The sequence below is a fragment of the Zalophus californianus genome, chromosome 3 (assembly GCF_009762305.2).
Source record: "Zalophus californianus isolate mZalCal1 chromosome 3, mZalCal1.pri.v2, whole genome shotgun sequence".
Classification (NCBI taxonomy): domain Eukaryota; kingdom Metazoa; phylum Chordata; class Mammalia; order Carnivora; family Otariidae; genus Zalophus; species Zalophus californianus.
In genome coordinates this window covers 132,899,777-132,924,748 of record NC_045597.1, presented here as the reverse complement: position 1 = coordinate 132,924,748, position 24,972 = coordinate 132,899,777, and the positions used below count along the sequence as shown (strand labels likewise).

At 41.0% G+C, this 24,972-nt stretch overlaps 1 protein-coding gene across 4 annotated transcripts; it reads right to left on the bottom strand.

Moving 5' to 3' along the window:
* Positions 1-498: 498 nt before the first annotated feature.
* Positions 499-24,457, bottom strand: DHRS9 (dehydrogenase/reductase 9). 4 transcript variants are annotated; one of them, XM_027590148.2, is made up of 7 exons: positions 21,491-21,565; positions 17,863-17,916; positions 15,570-15,729; positions 9,611-9,983; positions 8,144-8,402; positions 4,298-4,461; positions 499-1,083 (listed from the first exon to the last, which is right to left on the bottom strand). In XM_027590148.2, exons 4-7 carry the CDS (start codon positions 9,921-9,923, stop codon positions 860-862), a joined length of 960 nt encoding a protein of 319 aa, XP_027445949.1. In that variant the 5' UTR covers positions 9,924-9,983; positions 15,570-15,729; positions 17,863-17,916; positions 21,491-21,565; the 3' UTR covers positions 499-859. The 4 variants fall into 4 exon arrangements, with proteins under 4 accessions (XP_027445949.1, XP_027445947.1, XP_027445948.1 ...); XM_027590146.2 differs by lacking the exons at positions 15,570-15,729; positions 17,863-17,916 and adding an exon at positions 24,334-24,457 and having other exon boundaries at positions 21,491-21,789; XM_027590147.2 differs by lacking the exon at positions 17,863-17,916 and having other exon boundaries at positions 21,491-21,623.
* Between the last annotated feature and the right edge of the window lie 515 nt (positions 24,458-24,972).

The window sequence follows — 24,972 nt, the reverse complement described above, 5'->3', positions numbered from 1 at the left end:
CTCCCTCGAGACCAAGCAGGCTTGTCTTGGACTCTCCCTCCCTCCACTTGCATCTTGTTTCTTCTTCTCGGTCTTCTTGCTCTTCTGCTCTTTCCCTCCCCTCCCGCTTGCAATCTTACCTAGTGTTTCTCTGCTCCCCTTAGTTTATACCAGTCACACGATGCTTCCTCACCCTTCCTTCTCCGGGCCACCCACCACGGCTTACAAAACGGAGTTCCAGTCCTTCAGAGTCTTCTTCTCAGCAAAATAACCACGTCCAATCCACTCATGAAAGTATTCTACTTATCTCGGAACATTGTGATAAGGGACACATAATTAACATTCTGGAGTTCAAGGGGCGGGGGCTAGAAGCATGGGGCTGGTGGTGGTAGAGAGCGTTTTGGATGGGAAAGGCTTTCAATTTCCCTTACATCAATTAAGTAGGCAAAACCTAAATTTTTTTTAAATGTTTTATTTATTTATTCATGAGAGTCAGAGAGAGAGAGAGAGAGAGGCAAAGGCAGAGGGAGAAGCAGGCTCCCCGCCCAGCAGGGAGCCCGATGCGGGACTCCATCTCAGGACCCTGGGATCATGACCTGAGCCGAAGGCAGACGCTCAACCATCTGAGCCACCCACGTGCCCCGCAAAACCTAAATTTTGAGCCCTTCTATGGGATAGGTCATCGCTCCCCTTCTTTTCAAAGAAGTCCTAAAAAGGGACCCTGGGACATTCCCAGTGTGGGTGGGACCCCCTCATTTATCAAAAGAAGCACGGTCTAAATGAGGCCAGTTTGGATTAGGTGAGGAATGAGACCAAGGAGATGTGTCCTTGAAAGCAGCCAATCTCATAGCCTAGGGGCAGGCATTTGTTGTCAGCTGAGTCACACTGCCTTGGGATTAGCCAGCTCTATTTTCTGTTTCAACAATAAAAAGTCTTGCAAAACTGCTGGCATGTGAGACAGAGGTATCCAGAAGGTCTTGGCATCCCTTCCAGCAGCATAATGGGTCTTAGGGAAGAGACTTGTGAGCGCGTGGTCCATGCACTCCACCACCAGGGAGAGGTCCACGTTCACAAAGGAATTCGTGCCTTTCAGCTTGTCTAGACCTGTAGAAAGAGAAAAAAGTACACTTAACTCTTTGGAAGAAGGAGAAAAGGAGTGTGTGAGGGCAGGGTGTAAAGGGGAGGATGTGTGTGTGAAAATTTATTTTGAATTCACTGTTATAAATTGAGGCCCCTTGTGGTGGGTTTCTATCTATTCCTCAGAAAAGGATGCAGCAGTGCTTTCGTTAGACCACTGGCTCTCAAAGTTGAGTGGACAGCAGAATCTCCTAGAGGGCTTGTTAAAATCCAATTGCTGGGTCCCACCCCCAGCTTCTGACTCAGTGGGTGTGAAATGGGACTGAATAATTTGCATTTCTATCAAGTCTCCAAGTGATGCTGATGGTGCTGGTCCAGGGACCAGACTTTGAGAAGCACTACTTTAAAACAATGAGGGAAAGAAAGATATTTTATAAAGTATACGAGCCCCCCCCTCAACCCAAGAAGTTACGGGTTTGATTCCAAATTTGTTTTGAGGGAATACTATATGTATAGGAAACACGGATGTGTTGTATGCATGTGCATGTGTATGCATGTGCACCTACATACCATGTGCCTCTATAATTCGGTGAATAAAGAGGGAATCATCCCCAAAAGTCTTGACTCAGAAAGCTAAACATATCCTGGTGATCAGGCAGATGAAATGCTTGAGTAATGAGCTAGGATAGTTTTAAAGAGGCAGGTATTTTATCAGAAGATTGGTAATGGCTCAGAGCATTCCTACAGTGCTCTTAAAACATACCTGAGTTGTGTCTTCTCAAGAGAAAATCTATGATTTAAAATCTCCTTTTCAACTTCAGGCCCCAATAGCCACAAGTTGTTCAAAGAACTTAACTGAGATTACCTAACAAGTCTTAGTGGCTATTTTAAATTTTTATAACTATAGCCTGGGAAATGAAGAAAGGTGAGCTTAAATTCATGGTCTTCTTTGGAACTATGAGTCTGGCTGATGTTCAAGTCCTTGTTTAGAAAACTAATAAAAAAAAACAGTGCAAAATTGGGCTTAAAGACTTTTGGTACCTCTTAGAGGGGACACCTGAGCCAGGGGCCAAGTCAAAAATAATTTTGAGGTGGAAATTGATGACCTATTCATAGGAATTTAGAAAGTATCAATGTCAATATCAAACAGAGAAAGCTCTTTTAAATGAGGGATTTTTTTTTTAAAAAGGTTGCGTTTATTTGCGAGATAGAGAGAGAGCACAAGCAGGGAAGAGAGGGAGAAGCAGGCTCCCCGCTAAGCGCGGAGCCCAGTGTGGGGCTCCATCTCAGGACTCTGGGATCATGGCTTGAGTCAAAGGCAGAGGCTTAGCCGACTGAGCCTCCTAGGCGCCCCTATTTCTGAACCTACTTAGAATCTTCAGAATTGGCGGGGCGCCTAGGTGGCTTAGTTGGTTAAGCAACTGCATTTGGCTCAGGTCATGATCCTGGAGTCCCAGGATCGAGTCTTGCATTGGGCTCCCTGCTCAGTGAGGAGCCTGCCTCTCCCTCTGACCCTCTCCCCCCTCATGTACTCTCTCTCATTTTCGCTGTCTCAAATAAATAAATCTTTTAAAAAAGTTAAAAAAAAATCTTCAGTTGGTAATGAGTGAGAAACCAGAGCGTTTATTTATAAAAGATCTTATTTATTTATTTGACACAAAGAGAGAGACAGCAAGAGAGGGAACACAAGCAGGGGGAGTGGGAGAGGGAGAAGCAGGCTTCCCGCTGAGCGGAGAGCCTGACGTGGGGCTCGATCCCCGGACCCTGGGACCATGACCTGAGCCAAAGGCAGACGCTTAACGACTGAGCCTCCCAGGTGCTCAGATACAAGTGTATTTAACAGCAGTAGTTCTCAGCATAGAGTGACATGATAGCACTGGGAGGTTTGTGAAACCAGACGTTCTCGTTGATACGTGCACGCAGGTGCGCATGTGCAGTGGGGTGGGGTGGCTGGGGGCTTCCGTCATCCTAAAAACCTCCCCAGGTGGACCTGACTTGGCTCTTGGCTCCAGCTCGAAAACTCCCAGCCTTGAACCTTGCCACAGTTGGCTCTCTCACCAAACCCACCGATGAAAAGGCAGGATCAGCGTTTCAAGGTTACAGTGACACAAAGTTAGGTGGGGCCCTGTTTGGCTTAAAGCCGGAGTTCAGTATGTGTTTGAGGAATCCCGACGAAGCTTTAAACAGGACCAGGAAGTTTGAGGTGGAGGCGGGGCCTGGTACAGGAAATTCCATCAGCTCCTTCAGGCCTCCTTCCCTTTAGAGCGTGGGGCCGAGAACAGATGGCCAAGTCAGATGGTCTGGGTTCAAAGCCCCCGCTTCCACTTACTAACTGTGAGGCACTGGGCAAGTTGCTTCTCTGTGCTTCTGTTTCTAGATAATCCAGCTAATATCTGCTTCATAGGGTTTATTTGGGCATTTTAAATGAGACAGTCCACGTAAAGCCCTTAGAATGGTGACGAGTACATAGTAAATGTTCACTAAATGTTAGTCATCATACTCTATTATTTCTCCATCCCTGACTCAATCTGACTTACGCGGCTTTGCCTTCTGTCTCCGCCCCCCGTGCATTCCTGCTCTGGAAAGTTTCCACCCAAATAATTCCTTCCTGGCCTTTAGGCCTTACTCAAACCTGACCTGTCTCATAAAGGCCACGTGACCAGCAATGCTTTCATCCAGTGCTGAATTCCTTGGGCAATTAGAGACTATACCGTCTAGCACCCCTTCTGGGCTGTTCGGTTCTTTCTAAGGAGTACAGGATCAATTTTCTTGCATGCTGCACAATCTCGTTGTTTTACAATCTCACTTGGTTACTTTTTCTCCTCAACTAGACTGTAAGCTGGTTAAGGGTCAGAGTCTGAGTCTTGATATTCCAAAAAGAGGAGGCTTGTGTAGAGGTGAAGACTTGGGGTCCAGTCCCGGCACAACCAGGAGGAGTTGTACCTCTGTGGGTAGAACATTCACCTTTCCAAGCCTCTGTTCACTACCCAATGGTTCTTTTGAGGAGTAAATGATAAGAATTCATAAGGTGCTTAGTATAGAACTTGGCACTTGGTAAATGCTCAGTAAATGTTTGAAGTAAGAGATGGCACTGGAATTAATAGGGATCTCTGATCCATATTTAATCTCCCTATTGGTATATTATTATGAAAACCTTATTTTTTCATTTATATTTGAGTCTCCTTCATGTTGCCTATGACAATGAACCCCAGAGGAACCCTGGGTCCACCTAGAGACTTACATTTTTCAATGTAACCTTCTCCGTACTGTTGTTTGATATCTGGAGATAGATGTTTCCAAATGGCGAGTTTTTTTTCAGTGGCTTTTATTGGATCTGATAATCCTGTTTTGAATAATCCTGGTTCAATACATGAAACATGCACACCAAAAGCTTTCATGTCCCGTCTGTGAAAAGAATACATTGATGATGTTTAATCCAGGTTTGTTTGGAGAATGTTTGCTATTTGGGTGATTATTTTCTAATGAATTTTTTCATGGGATCACAGAATCGGGTGGGTTGGGAAGCAGTATCTTGTTCTACACTCTGAGTTTGCAGTGAGGAAAGTTCAGGGTGGTGAAGGCTGGTTTAGTGGCAGAATGGGAAAGGGATCTGGGTAGACCCACTCCTAGTCTAGTGCTCCCCACTAAGCCATATACTCTCTCATTAAATTAACAGACAATCAGGTTAAGTACAGGTTTCTCCTCAGTATGCAAAATACCTTATGGGGAGATGGAGTAGTGATTGGCCTGGATGGACAAGTTTGCCTCCATTTTAGGAATGTGAGGACATTGGGGCACAAGTAAGGACAGGCTGAGGGACACAGTGTGACAATCTCTGATGTGGCTCACCTGCTCCCTATGCTGCTCAGTGAGCTCTTTCATTATGTGGCCTCAGAAAACCAGAGGTCTACTGATTTACCGGGCAACAAGGTTTTAGGGGAATCATGATTCCGCGCCCCCCCCCCTTAAAAGCAAAACAAAGAATTGCAAACCATTATATGAATAATTATTTCCAAAATTTAATGTATATTTCCACCAAGGATCTATAAGGAAGTAATTACTCATTTTATACAAGCCTTTACCATATGACTTTTAAAGAACTCTACCAATGAACTTAAAATGTAATTTATCTTAGGTTCTGCTTTCTAGCAACATGCCTAGTGTTTAGTTTGCAGTGTACTTTACTAAAAATGCAAATTAGCTTGATCTTGGAAGATTTTGAAAAGTATGTTGCTTGCATTAAGATTATTAAAAAGTTATTTTCTAACTTAATTTACTTTACTCACCTATCTTCTGAGCTCCTTTGGGTTTTAGAAAGTAATTGGGAAGATTTGTCTCCACACCTACTAATGAAATAACATATAATCTAGGGACAAATGGCTTTAAGTCACCCAACTAAGTTTACCAGGTAAGTCAAACCAGTATGAAACCAGTATGCATGCTGGGCAAATACAGCTTTAAAGAGCCCCAGCCTTCTCCCAGTTCGACCATTGTCCCTAAACCCTCCTATATATAGAAATTCTGGAGCCACCACTAGAATGTGGCCTGCATGCAGAGTACCATTTCTAATACCACTTCCACGACTTAGAGAAAAACCAAACCAAACCAAACCATTTTTTATTGGGTAATTTCAGGCATGGTATAGCTGCATTGCAAATATACAAGCCCTTCAGTTGGAATCCCTTTTTTTTTTTTTTTTTTTTTAAAGATTTTATTTATTTATTTGACAGAGAGAGAGAACACAAGCAGGAGGAGTGGAGGCAGGCAGAGGGAGAAGCAGGCTCCCTGCTGAGCAAGGAGCCCCATGTGGGACTCGATCCCAGCACCCCGGGATCATGACCTGAGCTGAAAGCAGACACTTAACCTACTGAGCCACCCAGGCATCCCTCCCTTTTTTTTTTTTTTAAAGATTTTTATTTATTTATTGAGAGAGAGAATGGTAGAGAGAGAGCATGAGATGGAGGAAGGTCAGAGGGAGAAGCAGACTCCCTGCTGAGCAGGGAGCCCGATGCGGGACTTGATTCCGGGACCCCAGGATCATGACCTGAGCCGAAGGCAGTCGCTTAACCAACTGAGCCACCCAGGCACCCTGGAATCCCTTTTTAAAAGTGGTTATTATTAGTCTCCAAGAGAGTGGGAAGAAACCCTGTCTCTCTCTTTCCTCCCATCATGTGGCTCCATATCCAGCACACATGTGGGAAGTAGTTGGCAGAATGGGGTAACTTCCGGCTGGATGGCAGTCTCAGGAAACAAGAGAGAACTGGAAAGATCACAGAGAGGGGAGCTCAGGAAAGTGACCCCATAACATTGTTTATGCACTGCACATGTGCATGTGTGGATCTGACTTAGAGAAGCAAACTCTGGGACAACCATCATCCATATCCCAGACTGGCTACTGTGTAGTACATCTGCAGAACAGATCTGAATAGCACAGCAAAGTCTTTAAAAATCAAACAAACACTGAAATCTTGAAGTACAAAATGATGGTTTAGCAGCTGTGACCTGAACACAACCTCATCCATTGTCTGCTAAAACAAAAAAATATGGGGCTCAGTCAGTTAAGCATCTGCCTTCAGCTCAGGCCATGATCTCAGGGTCCTGGGATTGAGCCCCATATTGGGCTCCCTGCTCAGCCCTTCCCTGTGCCCCTCCCTCCCATCCCATTGCTCTTTCTCTCTCTCAGATAAATAAATAACATCTTTTTAAAAAATAAAATAAAACAAAAATATCAACCTTTTCCATAGGACTTAAATAAGACCCATAGTCTCAAGTCATTCCAAATCTTTAGCATAAAAAGAACTGGCACATTCCAAATGTTCAGCATAAAAAGAACTGGAAAATCTCAACTCACATAGGGAAAGACAATGGCAAATGCTAATGCCAAAGGGGCACAGATGTTGCAATTATCAAAGGCTTTAATGCAGCTATTGTAAAAATGCTCCAAATACAAAGGAAAATACTCTTGAAGTGAATGGAAAGTTAGAATGCTTCCCAGAAAAAAGAAAAGACAAAGAACCAAATGAGAATTTTACACTTGAAAAATACAATAACCAAAATAAAATATTTATTGGTTGGACTCAATAGCACAGTGATGGAGGAAAGTTAGTGAATTTGAAGGTAGATCATTAGAAATTATCTAATCTGTATAGCAGAGAGAAAAATGAGAAAGTGAACAGAACCTTAGGGATCTGTGGGACAAAACCAAAGGCCTAACACTTGTGTTATAGAGTCTCAGAAAGAGAAGAGAAAGAATGGATTGCAGAAAAAATGTTTGAAGAAACAATAGCTGAAAACTCATCTAATTTGGCAAAAGACAGAAACCTACAGATTCAGGAAGGCCAGTGAATCTCAAATGGTATACATCCAGAGAAATCCATGCCTGGGGGCACTGAGTTGGGGCCTTTGTTTACTAAATATGTCCTTTGTTTTTGGGCTCTGTGGTTCTCTGATAACACAGCAAAAAGTTGTGGTCAGTGCTTTCTTGTGGGAGCAAAATCTTCACCTCTGATTAGTAAATTCCTGCTCTAAGTTTTTTTGGAAGTGGAAGCATCAGAGGAAAACTGTCTTCCTTGTCCTTGGTGCGGGGGCGGGAATGGGAAGGTTATCATCCATTTAGCTGTAGTGTCTGAAATGTATGGAAATTTGGGTCCAGAACTTGCAGCAAAAGGGGAAAAAGAGCTGTGTAGCTGAGTCATTATTTTGTGATAATTACATTTGCTTTACCAGATAATTTTCTACTGACGGTTGACCGTTACACCAATGGAGAGATCTACCCTGATTTAGGGTTTCTATATGAGTCCCTAACTATTTAACAAACTGACCTGTTGAATATAAATTCACCATCACTGTCAGCATTGTGCATTAATGCAAAAAGTAAAAAAAAGACTTGGATAGACTTAGGTTCAAATCTCACTTCTACCACTTACCAGCTGGGTGACCTTGGGCGCGTTACTTAATCTCTTTGTTTCAGTGGTATTGCCTACAAATTGGGAATAATTTAAAGCACTAAATAGAGTGTCTAATACATAATGAACATTCAGTAAATTTTAGCAGCTATTATTTCCTAATATGTCAATGTTTGCTTTACCTTAAGCTGTCATTGAAGCCTTCTACTGCATATTTGGATGGAGTATAGCCCCCTCCACTAAATGCAAGGCGACCTCCAATGCTGGAGACATTGATAATCCTTCCTCGAGCTTTTTTAACCAAGGGAAGCAAATTTAGAGTCACACTGATGAGTCCAAACAAGTTCACTTCAATAGGTTCTCTGTAGTCCTCCACTGTCAGCCAGTCGGTGGGAGCCAGCACGCCCAGAATGCCGGCATTGTTGATCAGACCCCAGAGACCTAGAACAGAGCAGAAAGAAAGGAGGTGTGATAGAAGATGGCACTTATATGGGCATCCTCGATGGAAATACAGCCCCTGCTTTACACAACTGCACTTTCCTCCTTCTAACCACATTCCTGCTTTGAAATGCTTTACAGTTTTGGGAAGTAACTACTCTCCGAGAGGGTAGGAGGCTAAATTGAAATAGTTGAAGCTCTGTTACTGGAAGCCAATCTCACAGTAACTCTATTTCTGGTTCTGAATGTAAAATACTGACATTGTCTGAATGAGCCTTTTGCTTTTTCATCTCAGATGCAGAGTAAATTGCTCTATTTTTCCCACTAGCTAGATCGCAAAGCCAGAGATTATTTATTTATAAACTGCTTTTTACAAAAAGCAATATCAATCTACTTCACATCTATTTTTGGTAGTCATCAATTGTTTTATTTTATGATGGAAAACATTTAATATTGTTAAAATTGTTTGGAATTCAAGCATTAAAAATTGTCTGGAGCATTATTAAACCATTGCTTTTGAGGTTCGGAGTCTCAACTATATGATGAAGATGTGCTAGAGAAAAATTACATACATTTGTTTTTTTCTTTTTTGGACTCTAATGTCTTCTTTAGTGATAATATTTCAAACTTCATTCAAACCAATAAAAATCCTCTAGTTTGGAATGCTGTCATCTTAGCAGAAGCTGGAGGAAGAATGAGGTCCAATGGCTTACTACTCTACCACGATGATCCAAGATAACTTTACTCAGATTCTCAGGCTATTTTCTACCTTTTCCATAGAAAATATGTGAGTTCTGGAATGATTTTGTATTGAGAAGTGGGTCCCAGGTATCCACATGTCAATTTGGGGATTGCTTGCATGATTTCCTGTAGCTTTTATCCCTAAGTTCCTTTGCTGTGACGGTGGCTAAAGTAGAATTTCATGAGAGAAGGGCAGGAAAAGTCAATACCTCCAACTCAGTTCTAAATTCACTCACTGGGACTTATGACTGAGGATAATGTGGGCAGTGTCTCTCAGGCAAACAGCGAGCTTGCCACTTGAAACTACTGAGGGCTCTATCCTAACTAAGATTTTTCCAATATTCTCCAGTACCATAGCTGGTATTTAGGAGACATTTTCTTGAAAGGCCATTTAAGATCCAAACACATTTTATTCAGCTGTAGCTACTTCACAACACCCCCTCCATTCTTCCCACCCCCACATCACTCACCTTTTTCCCCAACTTGATTTTTCACCCACTGGGCCGTCCTCTTGACATTCTCTGGGTCAGTTACATCCAGAAGCACGGTGTGAAGTCTTTCTGAGGTTTCTGCTTTTAAAGCTATTGATTCTGATTCAGTCAGACAGGCAGCAATTACATGAAATCCTTTTTTATCAAAAGTTCTGGCTGCCAAATTTCCAAAGCCCGTGTCACACCCAGTTATGAAAATGTATTTATCAGTGATGTCTGCAATCTTTAGTTGTCTTTTATAATTCCATAGAAAACCACAAAGGATTAGGAGGGCTAACACCCAAAAGAACATTTTTCCCCCCTGTATATGATAGGGACTCTCCTCTCTTGAACAATAAAAGAAGATGGTGACCTGAGAGTTCAAAATTAGAAAGAAAATTTAAATTAGTACCGTCAAGGTGCTATAACCCAACATTGATGAACTTCAGATATTTTAATGCATTCAAATGAATAAATAGTTAAAAAAATAACTATTATTTGGCTAGGAAGATAGCCATTTAAGTGATAAACCATTCCTCTAAAATAAAGCAAAAACTAACCAAACCATAGCCAGAGAAAGTAAACAGGAGAGAGGTGCCATGGCAAAGCTGACACAAGTCATTGGGTTGACGTGACAGTAATCTCATGTATGAATTCATCTATCTGAAACATAGACTGTCACGGTAAAGTCTTATCTCTTGCTACTTCATGAAATTCAAGAGTAGAATAGGCAAATCTATTAGAAAATGTTCAATTCCAATTGATTGATTAGATTCTTCATTATTTTTATACTGTCAGGCAAAGTAGTTGCCACTATGAAAATATTTCCAAGTTGGTTTCCATTTTCTTATTTTCAGTGGGCTATTGTCATCCTTCAGCCCAACTCTGAGACCATCCCAGCTCCATGCAGAGAGTATGCAAGGGCGCATCCACCAGGGAGTTCGTGGAGAAAGGGTGGGATGAATGGGAAGCGACTGAGGGATGATGGCCGAAGGCACAGCATCCCACAGAGAATCAAGAAGCCTCACATTCTATTCTCTTTGGACACTAGCTTTCTGTGAGAAAAAGAAACACATGACATAGAACAAAGGAAAGCAAATTCTTTCTGGAAAATCATGAGGCGTTGACCATAAGTGCAGCAGAATGACCTGGAAAACTAATTAGTCCAGGCTAGAGGTGGCCTACGGCCTAAAATCAAACAGGTAGAGGGTTTCCTTTCTCCTTTCCTCAGAAGACTACCACTTGCATTTTCCCTAAGCATGTATTACCTTTTTATCTTTTTCTAAACAACAAAAAAAATTATTTCATGTAGGCTGACTATACCAATTTAGAAATACCACAGTTGTTTTGGATTAAAAACAAATGTTAAAGAAAGAATACTATATTAATTTTATAGTTCTTTTTTTTTTTAAGTGGGCTTGATCTCATGACCTTGAGATCAAGACCTGAGCCAGATGCTTAACCAACCTAGCCACCCAGGTGCCCCTATTAACTTTATAGTCTTGGCCATTTAAATGCATATGCCATCTTAAAAGTTATACTAATTATTATACAATGTTTGGCTGCAAAATAACAGTTGTGAATGAATCAAGCTATTGTATTATTGAAAACAAGTGTGATACTAATTTGGAAGTGTAATATCAAAAGTATCACAGGGTGAGATTTCAGACTATTTTGGGATATAAAATCCCATATATTACAGTATCATTTACAAAGACAGCCAATACTATCATTTTATCGTGGGTACCGATCGCCTGGGAAGAGCAAGCTATCCCATAGTAGGAAGTGAACAAGAACCAGAGGGCATTTGACTGCTTGCCTCAGGTCTGACCATCACAGCGGCTCAGCCTCCTAGCTCGGTCATAGGCAACCCAAAGGAAGGAGATCATTAGGTCCCACCCCACATCGGAACAGCTCTGGGTCTGTGGCTCTCTCTGACTTTGGAAGCAAAAGGTGCTTTGCTTTGTTTGCAGAGAACATCACCTGTGGGAAAGATCTTACTTCTTTCCCTTTTGACTCAGAAAGTTTCCTTGCTTTGCTCTATGTTCACACATATCTCTGCCCTTCATCTAGATTCACCCTTAGAATCAAGAGGGGCCTTGAGTGCTTCATAGAGGACAATGGATAAGCCCTGGAGTTGAAGTTCAGACCTCACGGATGCTTCTGGAATCATGACTGTTCATGAACACTATGTTCAAAGTACTTTCAAGGCCAAGCAATTTTATAAACTTTGGGCTTTTTTTTTTTTACAGGTATTTCCTGGTTTTTCATTTGAACCATTAAAAAAATTGTTCATTTTTTTTCTGCTTGTAAAAGTAACTTATGCTCATGGTAAAAATAATTTGGAAAATACAGAAAAAATTAAAGAACGAAGTAATGATTATCACATTTGACTCTTAATATTTTTGGTACATATTTTCTTCCAGGTTTTTTTCCTGTATATGTATTTCTTTCCCTAATAAGGAATATAAACATACACACAGAATTATACACATACACTCATGTGCACACATACATAAAACTTTGTTTCTACTGCTTTATAAGGAACAGATTATTTCAGACAAAAAAAATCACTCAATGTAATATATCTTCTTCACTGCTCAAGGAAATTTTGGGCTCTGCTTTCATCTTTCTTCCTGGCAAAAGATCTTTGGCTAAAGGAAGAAGAGGTAAGAGAACTGTCCATTGATAAAACTAAGTCCAAGGTAAATATTAAAATACAGTAGGTTTGAGCAAACTGGTTGATCCTTTTCTTATAGCTGTGCCTGTTCCTAAAGCAGTCAAGTTTGTAGATGATCATGGCTTAATAATTTGGCACAGTTTTCCAAATCTTTCTTGTGTAGGAGTTATTGATTTGTGGCAAATTAATGTCCATGTAGTAGAATTTTCCCTTCTCAAATATATAAATATGTTAAAAAGTGTATAATTTTAAGGTGAGGTGTTGGTGTAACTACCTCTTGGGAAATTTCATGTGTAGACATTTTAAGGAAATTTCATATTTATAAATTCAACTAGTATAGTGTTTTGTTCAAGTCTAGCCTCAATAAATTGAATAATTGAATAACTAAATGTTGAATCGTTTTCTAAGTGGATTCTGTAGCCTTCATTGCAATCCAAATCTCATGGAGTTATGTGAAGAAGCCAAATGCTCTTGGGGTTTAATGTGTCTTGGATCAGAGAGTAGAAACTTTCTACGTCATCATGTTTTGCTTGGGGCAAGCAGAAGGGGAGAATAGTGAAAGAATGGTTCGCATTTGTGAGGCATTCTACACTGAACTTTTACATATAGATCTCATTTGATTCTCCCAACAGCCTTTTGAGTTAGGGCACATTATTTGCCTCATTTTATAGAAGACTTAATATGCCAACTAATAAATGTAAAAGAAGTGATGGAGTTAGAAAAATCACCATTTGGCAACTGTAATAGTAACAATTACATCAGGCAAGAATGATCAATGGATGCTAACACTAGTAGGTGAAATTCTGATAAGAAACAATAATTATAGAATCTCAAAAAAAACTCCCCATAAGATATGTACTAATGAAAAAGAGAGCAATAATAATTCCACAGTGGAGAAATCTGACAGATACCACTTTAATCAAGTGATACAAATTAACACTGCTAGTTGTGGGACAAACCAACATCATGTGCCTCCTGGTGTGTTGCACTGGGAAAGACACAGCAGCACTTTCGTGCATAAATGGAAGCTAATCCTGCATGAAGACATATCCCCCAATTCTGCACAATATATGGCCTATACTCTTTAAAAATGTCAAAGTCATGAAGGAAAAGAAAGATTGAAGATTGCTCCAGATAAATGGAGAATAAAGAGATGTGATAACTCAATGCAATATGTGATACTGGACCGGAAAACTATTTTTTTCTTTTGCCAGAAAGAACATTATTTGCTCAACTAGTGAAATTTGAGTAAGATTTATTGATCTGATAAATAATATTGCATTCTCAAGAAATATTAATTTCTCAATTTTTATAATTTACTATGATTATGTAGATAGTGTCCTGCTTTTAGGAAATATTTATTTAGGAAGTATTTAAAGATTAAGTAGCACCAAGTCTTCAACTTACTCTGAAAGTTAAAAAAATAGTAAGAATATTTAAACATGTAAACATATTAAGGAAGCAGTTTAAGTGTCCATTGATAGATGAATGGATAAGGAAGCTGTGTTTGCCAAACCACAAACAGGTGGTTGCTGGGGGGGATGGGTGAAATAGGTGAAGGGGATTAAGAGAGACAAACTTCCATTTATGAAATAAATAAATCCCAGGGATAAAAATAGAGCATAGGAAACATAGTCAATAATAACGCAATAACTTGTATGGAGATAGGTGGTGAGCATTTTGTAATGTATATAAATGTCAAGTTACTACCTTGTACACCTGAAATTAACATACTATTGTATACTAACGAAACTTCAATTAAAAATAAAACAACAACAGCAACAAAACCCCCACATACATATGGATATAAAGAGAGAATGACAATGCAAATGTGGTAAATGTTAATATTTGGAGATTCTGGGTTGTATTATTCTTTCAACTTTTCCATAAGTTTGAAATTATTTCAAAATGAAAAAGTAAAAATTTGGCAAGGGAAAATAAAGAATTTTATTTTAAAGTAAAGTGTTTTTTTTAATCACATCTTTTTTTTTTTTTTTTTTAGATTTTATTTATTTACTTGACAGAGAGAGACGCAGAGAGAGAGGGAACACAAGCAGGGGGAGTGGGAGAGGGAGAAGCAGGCTTCCCGCTGAGCAGGGAGCCCGATGCGGGGCTCGATCCCAGGACCCTGGGATCATGACCCCAGCTGAAGGCAGACGCCTAACGACTGAGCCACCCAGGTGCCCCACAATTTTTTTTTTTCTAAGAAAAGGCTTCATTAGATCCAGAGGGGTTTCATGCACGAAATAAGAACTCCAGCACTTCAAGATCTAGTGATCTTGGACTTCTACTCTTTGGTAAGTTCACCTTCACAACCACTAGAGAAAAGCAAAAACTCAAACCAAAACAGTCAGAATCCCTCCTCTCTCCTCATGCTCTCCATTTCCCCCCTCACTTCCTCTTTCAATAGCCAAACTCATTTTTCCTTGGTGACAGGCAACAGAAAGAAGCTTTTTAGTTGTTAAGGAGGGGCTCGCATTAAAATGTGTAATCACAGACCTGTACCTCTGAAAGAAATAATACATTATATGTTAAAAAAAAAAAAAAGAAGATAGTAGGAAGGGAAAAATGAAGGGGAGGAAATTGGAGGGAGAGATGAACCATGAGAGACAATGGACTCTGAGAAACAAACTGAGGGTTCTAGAGGGGAGGGGTTCGGGGGATGGGTCAGCCTGGTGATGGGTATTAAAGAGGGCACGTTCTGCGTGGAGCACAGGGTGTTATACGCAAACAATGAATCATGGAACACTACATCAAAAACTAATGATGTAATGTATGGTGATTAACATAACATAATAAAATAAAATAAAAATGTGTTATCTTCATTAGGTAACCCTCTGGGCTGAGAGTCATTTCAGATGCTGGTGTCCCAGCCTACAGTCTGAATCCAGGAGGCTACCAACTCTGACCTAGAGTTTTATATAGTCTGTTCTTACCCCAAATATTATTGTCCAAAAAATACTGGTTCTTCAATTCCTAAGGTTCACATTCCTCTAGGTCACTGGATTGAGTCAGTCTCAAACCAATACATACATACCTTTGACCTCTATTTTAGCCAAGATTCCATGCGTTGTCATGTTTCCTTGCAGCAGCCCTTGGTTAGAGTCATTGGTAATACGACCTGTACACAGAAGCTGATTGATGGCCGATTGGTTCATCGACCACTGAGAAGTAAATGAATGACTGTAACTACTATGGCTACCTCAACCATATTCCGCCAGCCTGGCCAACTCCACATGGCTCCTTTGTCCCCATAATTAAGAGACTGGTGGCACTGACCTTAGTTGCTTGGGCTGTTTGCTTATCTGCTTTGTCTTCCAGTTTATCTCACAACAAAGTGCTTAGCAGGGGTACACACAACTTGGCTCAAGGCCAGAGCCCCTCATCTGTAACAGTCTTCTCAGGACCCAGTGGCGGTGAGCCTGTGGGCTCATCAAAGCTGAGGGCAGAGGAAGGGAAACCAGATCAGCAGGCCCCCGCCCCCCAACCACAGTGCATGAGGACTGGTGCCATTCTACATATGCCTCCTCTGAACTGGGCCTGCAGAGGTTTCCTGAGCCAAAATAAACACTAGCCACTTCACTAGTAAAAATAAATGTGGGAAGGGAGGACTGAGGCCATACACACACACACACACACACACGCACACGCACGCACACGCGCACACACACACACATGCACACACACACACGCGCGCGCACACACACACACACACACACACACACGACAGCAGGGCAGGGGTTAGGAGCCCAGGTCTCAGAATCAGGCAGGTAGAGGTCCAGTTCCAGCTCCTTGATCATCAGAGGTCTTTGAGCAAATTATTTATATTTTCTTAGCCTCCATTTTCCTAGCTGCAAAATGGAAAAAATAACTTCTCTGTTGGAGAGTGTCTAGTAAAGTAGAGTGACCAATGCCTGCTGCCCAGGAAGAACCTTATCATTATGGTGAGATCAGTCACAGTCACTTGTGGGGGGCCTGCCCTATGTATTGCTTATCTCTCAGCATGGGTTCCTCACCTGTGGTACTTTTTGCTATTTGGGGTGAAATAAGTATTTGTTGTGGGGTCTGTCCTGTGTATTGCAGGATATTTAGCAGCACCCCCGGCCTCTACCCCTGAGATGCCAGGAGCACCCCCTCCCCTGTTGTGACAACAAAAAATGTCTCCAGACATTGCCAGATGTCCCCTGGGGGACAAAACTGCTCCCAGGTGAGAACTACTAGTTTAGAGCTTCTTTGTGTTGGGGGTCCAGAACTTCAAAGTATCAGAACTACTTTTCTAGGGCGCCTGGGTGGCTCAGTTGGTTAAGCGACTGCCTTCGGCTCAGGTCATGATCCTGGAGTCCCGGGATCGAGTCCCACATCGGACTCCCTGTTCAGTGGGGAGTCTGCTTCTCCCTCTGACCCTCTTCCCTCTCGTGCTCTCTATCTCTCATTCTCTCTCTCTCAAATAAATAAATAAAATCTTAGAAAAAAAAAGAACTACTCTTCTAGAAACTCAGTCATTAGTTCTTTGGTAGTGCCACATTGATGAGAGTTCATGTATTTATTTTTTATGGCCTTACCAGAAAAGTTTTATTACTTATAAATATTACTCATAGGCTGTTACTATAAGCATTAGTTTCTATGATTTTAAAAAAGTGCCTTTTCTGGGACGCCTGCGTGGCTCAGTCAGTTAAGCTCAGGTCATGATCCCAGGGTCCTGGGATCAAGTCCCGCCCGCATCAGGCTCCCTGCTCAGTGGGAAGCCTGCTTCTCTCTCTGCCTGCCCCTCCCCCTGCTTGTGCTCTCTCTCGCTCTCTCTCTCTTTGACAAATAAATAAAATCTTTAGAAATAAATATAAATTTAAAAAGTGCCTTTTTGTCATCAGGAGGAGAGGAGGCAGTGAACAAAGCCAAATTTAGAAATTACCAAGTTAGCACTCACAGCATTTGTGAGGCCTAAATTCTGGCTAACAGTTTTCAGTTAGGGCCACTACATCTTCCTCTGGAGAAGCCCTTCTGGTGGGTTGCCAGTTGATTCTATAGAATTCAGAATATGCCCCTAGAAAAACCATGGTACTTGGGATTCCCAGTTCACCAAGTCGGGAAGGCATAGTAGTAACTGCTAAGGTTTATTGAGTGCTTGCTGTATTCTCGGCCCTCTACTACAACCTATAAATCTTTCTTATTTAAACCTTACAGTGGGGCGCCTGGGTGGCTCAGTTGGTTGAGCAACTGCCTTAGGCTCAGGTCATGATCCCAGGGTCCTGGGATTGCGTCTCACATCAGGATCCCTGCTCAGCAGGGAGTCTGCTTCTCTCTCTGCCCCTTCCCCCACTCATTCTCTCAATCGCTCTCTCTCTCTAATAAATGAAATAAAAAATAAAAAAAGAAGCCTTACAGTAAAATTATCTCCATTTTATAGAGAAAGAAACAAATTCACAAATGCAGGCTAATTGTCTCAAGATAGAATCATAGGGCTGTTTTGAAGACTGATACCCGGGCCACTCAGATTTGGCTGTTCTTCCTTTCCTCCTCTGCTCCACAGCCAGCTGGATTCCCACTCAACCCTGGGAGTCGGGGCTATACGTACACTTCTCTACAACCGCCAGTATCTGCGTGATCCTTGGCATTAGGTGAACAAATGCTGTCGAAGGAAAGAAGGAAGAGAAGAAGGCAAAGGTTTCAACTCTAAGCCCAGGGTTCCGGTGATAACTGGATTAGTCTTTGAGTCCTCTGAATCATCAGACAAAAGGATAATAATAGCGATATAATATTCACGCTTCCAATTTAGAGAATTTTAAGAATTTCTGAAAAGTGTTCGAGGAATATTTATCTCATTTAATTGTCAAAATATTTCTGTGAGCTAAGTAGAGTAGGTATCATACAGAAAGTCATTAGCCAGAGAGTGACTAGCACTAAAATTCTGATCTCTGAACTCCCAAACTGCGTAGAAGGAGAAGGAAGAACTGCAAAGAAATTCATGCATTATCCCTTAGTAGGAGGAATGAGCATACTTTATCAAAAGTCTTGATCATGCCACAAAGATTCAAAAGGAACCGAGAAAGGAGAACGAATTGTCTCTTTCATTTGCCATGCAAACTGCTTCAGTGTAAGCTCCTGTTTGCAGCCGGAGGAAACTCATTGCAACTCGATTGCCGTCCTTTCTCACTTCTGCTTTTTTTTAACTTGCTATATCTGGGTGTCTTTCCCCAGCAAAAAATAAAAATTAAGATCCTTCAATTTCACTTCTTATTCATGTTCCTTTGCCCTTTAAAAATAAATGACAGTTAACAAACAAACAAAAAGAACTGAGAATAATGTCTCAATGTTGTGGTGAGCCCTACTTTTCATAAGAAATACAGAATTCTTTCTAAATACTTCCTCCCACACGACTTGATTTTATTTCTACATAATTCCATGAGGGGCTTTGTTTTAGAAAGCAATACTAAAACTAGTCAATCACACTGATTGATAGCAATTTGTAGAATTTTTATTTACTTTCAACTTGTAATCACAGCCCCAGTTGAATCAACAACTAAGTAGTTTCTTAAAAAAAAAACATCAAATAGAGAGCATTTAGCAGGAGCTTTCTCAAATATTTTCCTTTTGAAGTTCTCTTGCACAGCTTTCTTAATATCGATGGCATTCTGGACATGTATGTCCTCAGTACATTTAAATTTTGTTAACCTAGCTAAGTTATACTGAATTCCTTTTTATTTTGACCTTTTTCTTGAAGTAGGAAGTTCTGTTTTTTTAACCCAAGTGAGCTCTCACAGATTTCTGCTGCACCTCTAAGAAAAATAAATAATTTGACCTAATGACACAAACTAATTCATACGATGAATAAATTACATTTCTGTGGAAAAAAAGTGTTCAAGTTGGGCACCCAGAAATCTGAGGAAATTTTTTTCAACAGAGCCAAGGGATCCTATATGAAATATGCTTACATGGAGCAACAAATGCTTCTCTGAGGGTCTGATTAAAATAATAGTAATAGTAGTAATAATTATGACGCTGCTGATGATACAACTGAGGTGGTCTTCGTCATCATGGAAACAGTAAGTTCTCTCACTCGATGGAATAAAGAAGCTCCTCCACCAGTTACATTCCCTTGAACTCTGCTTCCTCCTGGACGGAGGGAGCGTGTGGTACCCAGAGTGTACTTTGTGTGGTGGGACCAGTGAGGCCTGGAGCAGTGCATGTATCCGCTGCAGAGTCATTCATTCAGAAAGTCTCCTAGAAGAGGTAGGGCAGCCACTCCTAATGGAGGGAAGGCCTGATGGACTTACATTTGGCATTTTTAGTTCTAAGGATAAAAGTATCTCTGATTTTCTTTTGCCTTCTCTCAAAACTTTTAAATTATAATTCACCATAATATCCATAATTATTAATTAATGAATTATTCCCCATTCCCCCGAGGGTGATGACTTTGCCACTAGGCTTCCTCACGGTATTGGCAGGTTAAGAATTATTGTTAAAGCCATGTTCGCTTTACTTAAGAGATGATATATTGTATATGATTATAGCTTGTTATTACAAGGCTTCAAAGAAAGCTTAGATGGGTTCCCGGCTGGCTCAGTCGGAAGAGCACGTGACTCTTTTTTTTTTTTTTAAGATTTTTATTTATTTATTTGTCAGAGAGAGAGAGAGAGAGAGAGAGAGCACAAGCAGGGGGAGCAGTAGAGGGAGAGGGAGAAGCAGGCTTCTCACTGAGCGAGGAGCCCAATGTGGGACTCGATCCCAGGACTCTGGGATCATGACCTGAGCCAAAGGCAGACGCCTAACAACTGAGCCACCCAAGCGTTCCAGAGAGCACGCGACTCTTGATCTTGGCGTCATGAATTCAAGCCCCACGTTGGGTATAGAGATTACTTTAAAAAAGAAAAGCGACTTAAAAAAACAAAGAAAACAGAATATGGAGACAGTGTTATGTGTAGATGCAGAAAGTGTGTTCAAAACGTCAGTGTATATCTTTTGCACACAATTATCTTTGAGCAGAAGGAAAGGTCTGAGGTTTTAGTCTGTACCTTAAGAAAGTAACACTTGGTATAAGGGTTTTACGACCAATTCCCTCTTTCCTCATTTGAAATGTATGAGAGAATGATTTTTTTTTCTTGTATTTAAGCATTGGGATTTGTTCTAAAAATTGGACACACTTTTCAAATCTCAAAAACACAATACAAAAATGATAAGACATTTAAATTTCATTTTATGCAGCATCTAGCCAAGGATATTCTTAGAGCATCTAACATATGCCAAAGGATTCTAAGATAAATAAAGCATAATCATTACCCTTGAGCTAGTAGTGTAGGGGGACATTTCAGAGCTATTTGAACAACACAAGTTTATTTTTAATTTAAAAATATATTTTATTTAAACTTTTTCCGCAACCGCTAAACATCAACCCACTGAGGGAGCACACCACACCATCATTTAAATCATAAAGCCTTTAATAGGGGCTGCCAGGATTAAGCGGCAGTGAAGCTACTAAGCTACCCATTGTATTTTGGGAGTCAAAGTGGAAACAGACTTGGACTTGGAGGAAAGCCCAATGTCTCCTTGGTAAAATGCCAACCACAGGGTCATAAAATGAAGAGTAAATATCTGAAGCAGGTTTATTGCTGTCGTCTTAGTATCCAGGAATCCAGTGTGCACTGTGAGGAAGTTTCCTGATTCCTTCTGACCTAGAAGTCATTTTCCTCACTCACTTTAATGTGCCTGTGTGCATTCGCCTCAAGAAATGGCTGATAACACTGGCAAAGCGGGTAGACAAACAGATCAGACCTATAGTTAGCTGGTGCCACATCTTTGGTTCCAGTAAGAGACTCAGCTAAGATTCCTACTCTTTTTGGAGCCCCTTCCCCATCCAGTTTCCAGTTAATTGTAAGATTTATAGATGGTGTCAAATAGGCACAGAGAGAATAACTAGATATAAATTTGGTTGTAACTCTAGGGTGCAAAGAACATTCAAAGAGAGACCTGGGGGGAGTTCCAGGAAGGACCCGGGTGACACTGGGGTCACTTTTATGGTAAGATGGACTCAGTGTCCATCACAGCCTTCTAACATCATCATCATCATCATTATTATTACTACTCTTATTACTTTATAGCATGAAAAACAACTTGATTAATTCTGTAAGAGTGAGGAAAATCAAAGGCAGTTTGAAGACTGACATGAGAAACGGAGGGATAAATGACAGAATTCAGTCACTGGTTACCTTACTGGAGATGAACTGGAGTGGAGAAGCTGTTGGGGACCGGCTGGATGGAGGGCGGTTCTGCCCGCTGTGCTGAGGAAGGAAGGATTGAGCCACCTGACTTGCACCGATCCTCTGGAGGTGGAGATTCCCCGGGCTTCCGTCTAGCTCTGAGTCCATCCATGTGTGAGGAGCCCTCGCACTCCCTCCTCACTCTGAGTCACTCTTGTGTGACACTGGCTGATGATTAAATCTCTCTTCAGTGGATGAAGGAAGCCCAACAGCTGTGGGTCATGTGTTTTCGAAGGAATTGGTAGTACCTTCAGTAAATTAAATTTAACAACTTTCAGGAGGGACTTAAAAAGGATTAATAACATTCCTTTAACTCTGAGTGCACTCTCTTGACCAAATGCAGCAGTTGAAATAATGCAACATGGAAGCGTTGTGTAAACTGCCCTGTGTGTTGTTTTAATCAATTAATTTTGAATTATGATTACTGTTCATAGTCTCTAGGTTTTTTTTTTTTTTTCCTCTTCCTGTTAACACGTCTGTACTGATTTAGTACTCCTTCCCTGCTAAGAGAGTAGGTAGGGAACACCAATCTTTGAGGATTCTTTTACTCTCATTTTTTTTTTTTTAACATTGATGAGCAAGGAGATGAATACGATTTAATGCAATGAGGTTCTGTACTTATTTATGAGTTTTAATTTGTGTTTGGAGGTATGACAAGGAGATCTTACCGAAGCAGTCTCTGGAATGGAGATCACTGAAAATGGGAGAGGATGCTCCTTCCCTGCCCAGAGCTGGTCTGTTTCGGAGCTTATCACAATTGACCTGCCATTTCCTGGGGCCACGGTGGAAAACACTGAGGTTGCAGGTGAGGAGGAGAAAGAGACAGTGCTAATATGTACCCCCTTCCCCTAGGCTACCACTTCCCCCTTAAGCACACAGCCAGGTACAAACTCCACAGATTGCTTACTTTCAGTTTCCCTATATGTCAATTTATTGCTATATGTCTCAGATTTCCCAGGCTTTTGTCTTCCCTCTTTGAAAATGCAATTTATTATGGTTTAGCTGGGATGAGCAAATGAATGACTATATACATCTAGGTAGAGTTTAGACACTGCTTTCATCCTGTAAATTAAATGGGGATCTTTTTTTCCCCCAAAGAACAAAAAACCAAGACTGAAGTTTACAGAGGTACGGATGTAGGGTGCCAAAAATATGCCAAATGTACTTCTTCCCCTTTATATTCCGCAAGTCAAAGTAAGGCTTAGATAGAAAAACCTCTTAGAGAAGTAATACATTGACTCAGATCCACATGAAGAAAAGTATAAATGATTAATATCAGACCCTTCCTGTGAACAAGTTATTGTCACTGAGAGATGGAGAGAGCCGTAGGCACCTGGGTGGTCATGGAGGAGAGAAGGGAAAGGAGCAAAGAAAAGGCTATAACATTAGATCGTTTCTCCCCTTATCAGATGGTCCCATATAGAGGTTCAGTTAACGGAATCATTTGTCAGCAGTGTCTTATCTGGACTACATTCAAATTCACATCTTCAGAGCTAAATTTCCTTTCATTCTATTCCTTAACAAAGCAACTTATGAAGGGCTACTTGTTTAGAACTCTCCCTTCATTCGATTTCTGGTCATCAAAGGTGACAAAAAATACAGAACCAAATTGCCATTCTATTATTTCCTGGTTCTTTTTTAAAACAGAAGATTACACTGTGGAAACTGTAGAAAACGAAACACTAAGCATATGGCTGTCCTTTTTCTTTTAAATCTCTATGTCGTGAACAGACATTTCTGCAAAGAAGACATCCAAATGGCCAACAGACGTGTGAAAAAGTGCTCAACAACACTCGGCATCAGGGAAATACAAATCAAAACCTCAATGAGATACCACCTCACACCAGTCAGAATGGCTAAAATTAGCAAGTCAGGAAATGACAGATTTTGGTGAGGATGCGGAGGAAGGGGAACCCTCTTACACTGTTGGTGGGAAAGCAAACTGGTACCCCCACTCTGGAAAACAGTAGGGAGGTTCCTCGAAAAGTTAAAAATAGAGCTACCTTACGACCCAACAATTGCACTACTGGGTATTTACCCCAAACATACAAATGTAGTAATCTGAAGGGGCACCCGCACCCCAATGTTTATAGCAGCAATGTCCATAATAACCAAACTATGGAAAGAGCCCAGATGTCCATCGACAGATGAATGGATAAAGAAGATGTGATATATATATATGCAATGGAATATTATGCAGCCACCCAAAAATGAAATCTTGCCATTTGCAACGATGTGGATGGAACTAGAGGTTATTATGCTAATGAAATAAGTCAATCAGAGAAAGACAATTATCATATGATCTCGCTCATATGTGGAGTTTGAGAAACAAGGCAGAAGACCATAGGGGAAGAGAGGAAAAAAATGAAACAAGATGAAACCCGAGAGGGAGACAAACCATAAGAGACTCTTAATCTCAGGAAACAAACTGAGGGTTGCTGGAGTGGTGGGGGGTGGGAGGGATGGGGTGGCTGGGTGATGGACATTGGGGAGGGTATGTGCTATGGTGAGCGCCATGAATTGTGTAAGACTGTTGAATCACAGACCTGTACCCTTGAAACAAATAATATATGTTAATAATAATAATAAAAAAATCTCTATGTCGCTCATATTTCCCCCAATCTCTGCCCAAGGGTGCTTTCTCCATCTTTTCCAGACACCAAAGCACAAAGAGCACATCCAGATTCAAGGCTGTCTCAGGCGACATGTCTCGGGCTTCTTGCAACTGCACTGTGCTAGGTTCCAAGCCAGAGATAAGTTTGAAATGAGATCAGATGAAGAACAGCACTTACCCCAGCACTGCAAGCTGTGATGGATCCAGGTCCTGGAGCATGGCTGGTGTCACTCTTGTAAGGTGGCCAGGGGGGCAAGGCTGTTTATGGAGAGTGCATGCTGGTCTTCCTGGCATAGTATAACCCTCTCTCTTAGGTCACTCTCAGTGCGTGTGTCTCTCTAAATAATGATGGATTGGTATTATGACTTTGCATTTTTACAAATGTCCATTGTAATTTGAACTTCTTCCCTCTGTCAACAGACAGCTCTCTTATTTCCAGTATAAAGATCCCCTATGACACCAACAATGACTTTGATATTCGAGTAGCTTAATGCTTCCCATAAATGCAAAGCTAGGCTTGGTCAAAACTAGGAGCTTTGTTACTCACTTGGCATTTCCTGATTCTCCCAATTGTAAGATCAAGCTGGGCTAATCTTTTGTTTCCCCTTCACTGTAAAATCCTTAGCTAAACTAATAGTTAAGGACTGAAATGTGAGAACATTTGGTAGATTCATTGAAAAAAGATCTTTCTTATTTGCAGAAGGGACAACCTTTAGCTTATTCAAATAAGAGGTCTTGGCTTGAAAGGTTGGGTGAGGAGTATTATATTAGGGAGCATTGTCCTGGAAAGGCAAATGGAGCAAGGGAGATGAATGAA

Coding starts and splice junctions, on each gene's coding strand:
- DHRS9 (XM_027590146.2), bottom strand. CDS start 21,649: ATGGACTCAGAGCTAGACGGAAGCCCGGGGAATCTCCACCTCCAGAGG. Junction 9,984..21,490: donor TCCAGTTCATCTCCAGTAAG/GTAACCAGTGAC, acceptor TTGAACTCTCAG/GTCACCATCTTCTTTTATTG. Junction 1,084..4,297: donor AGAAGGTTACATTGAAAAAT/GTAAGTCTCTAG, acceptor CTCTTTCTACAG/GTCTAGACAAGCTGAAAGGC.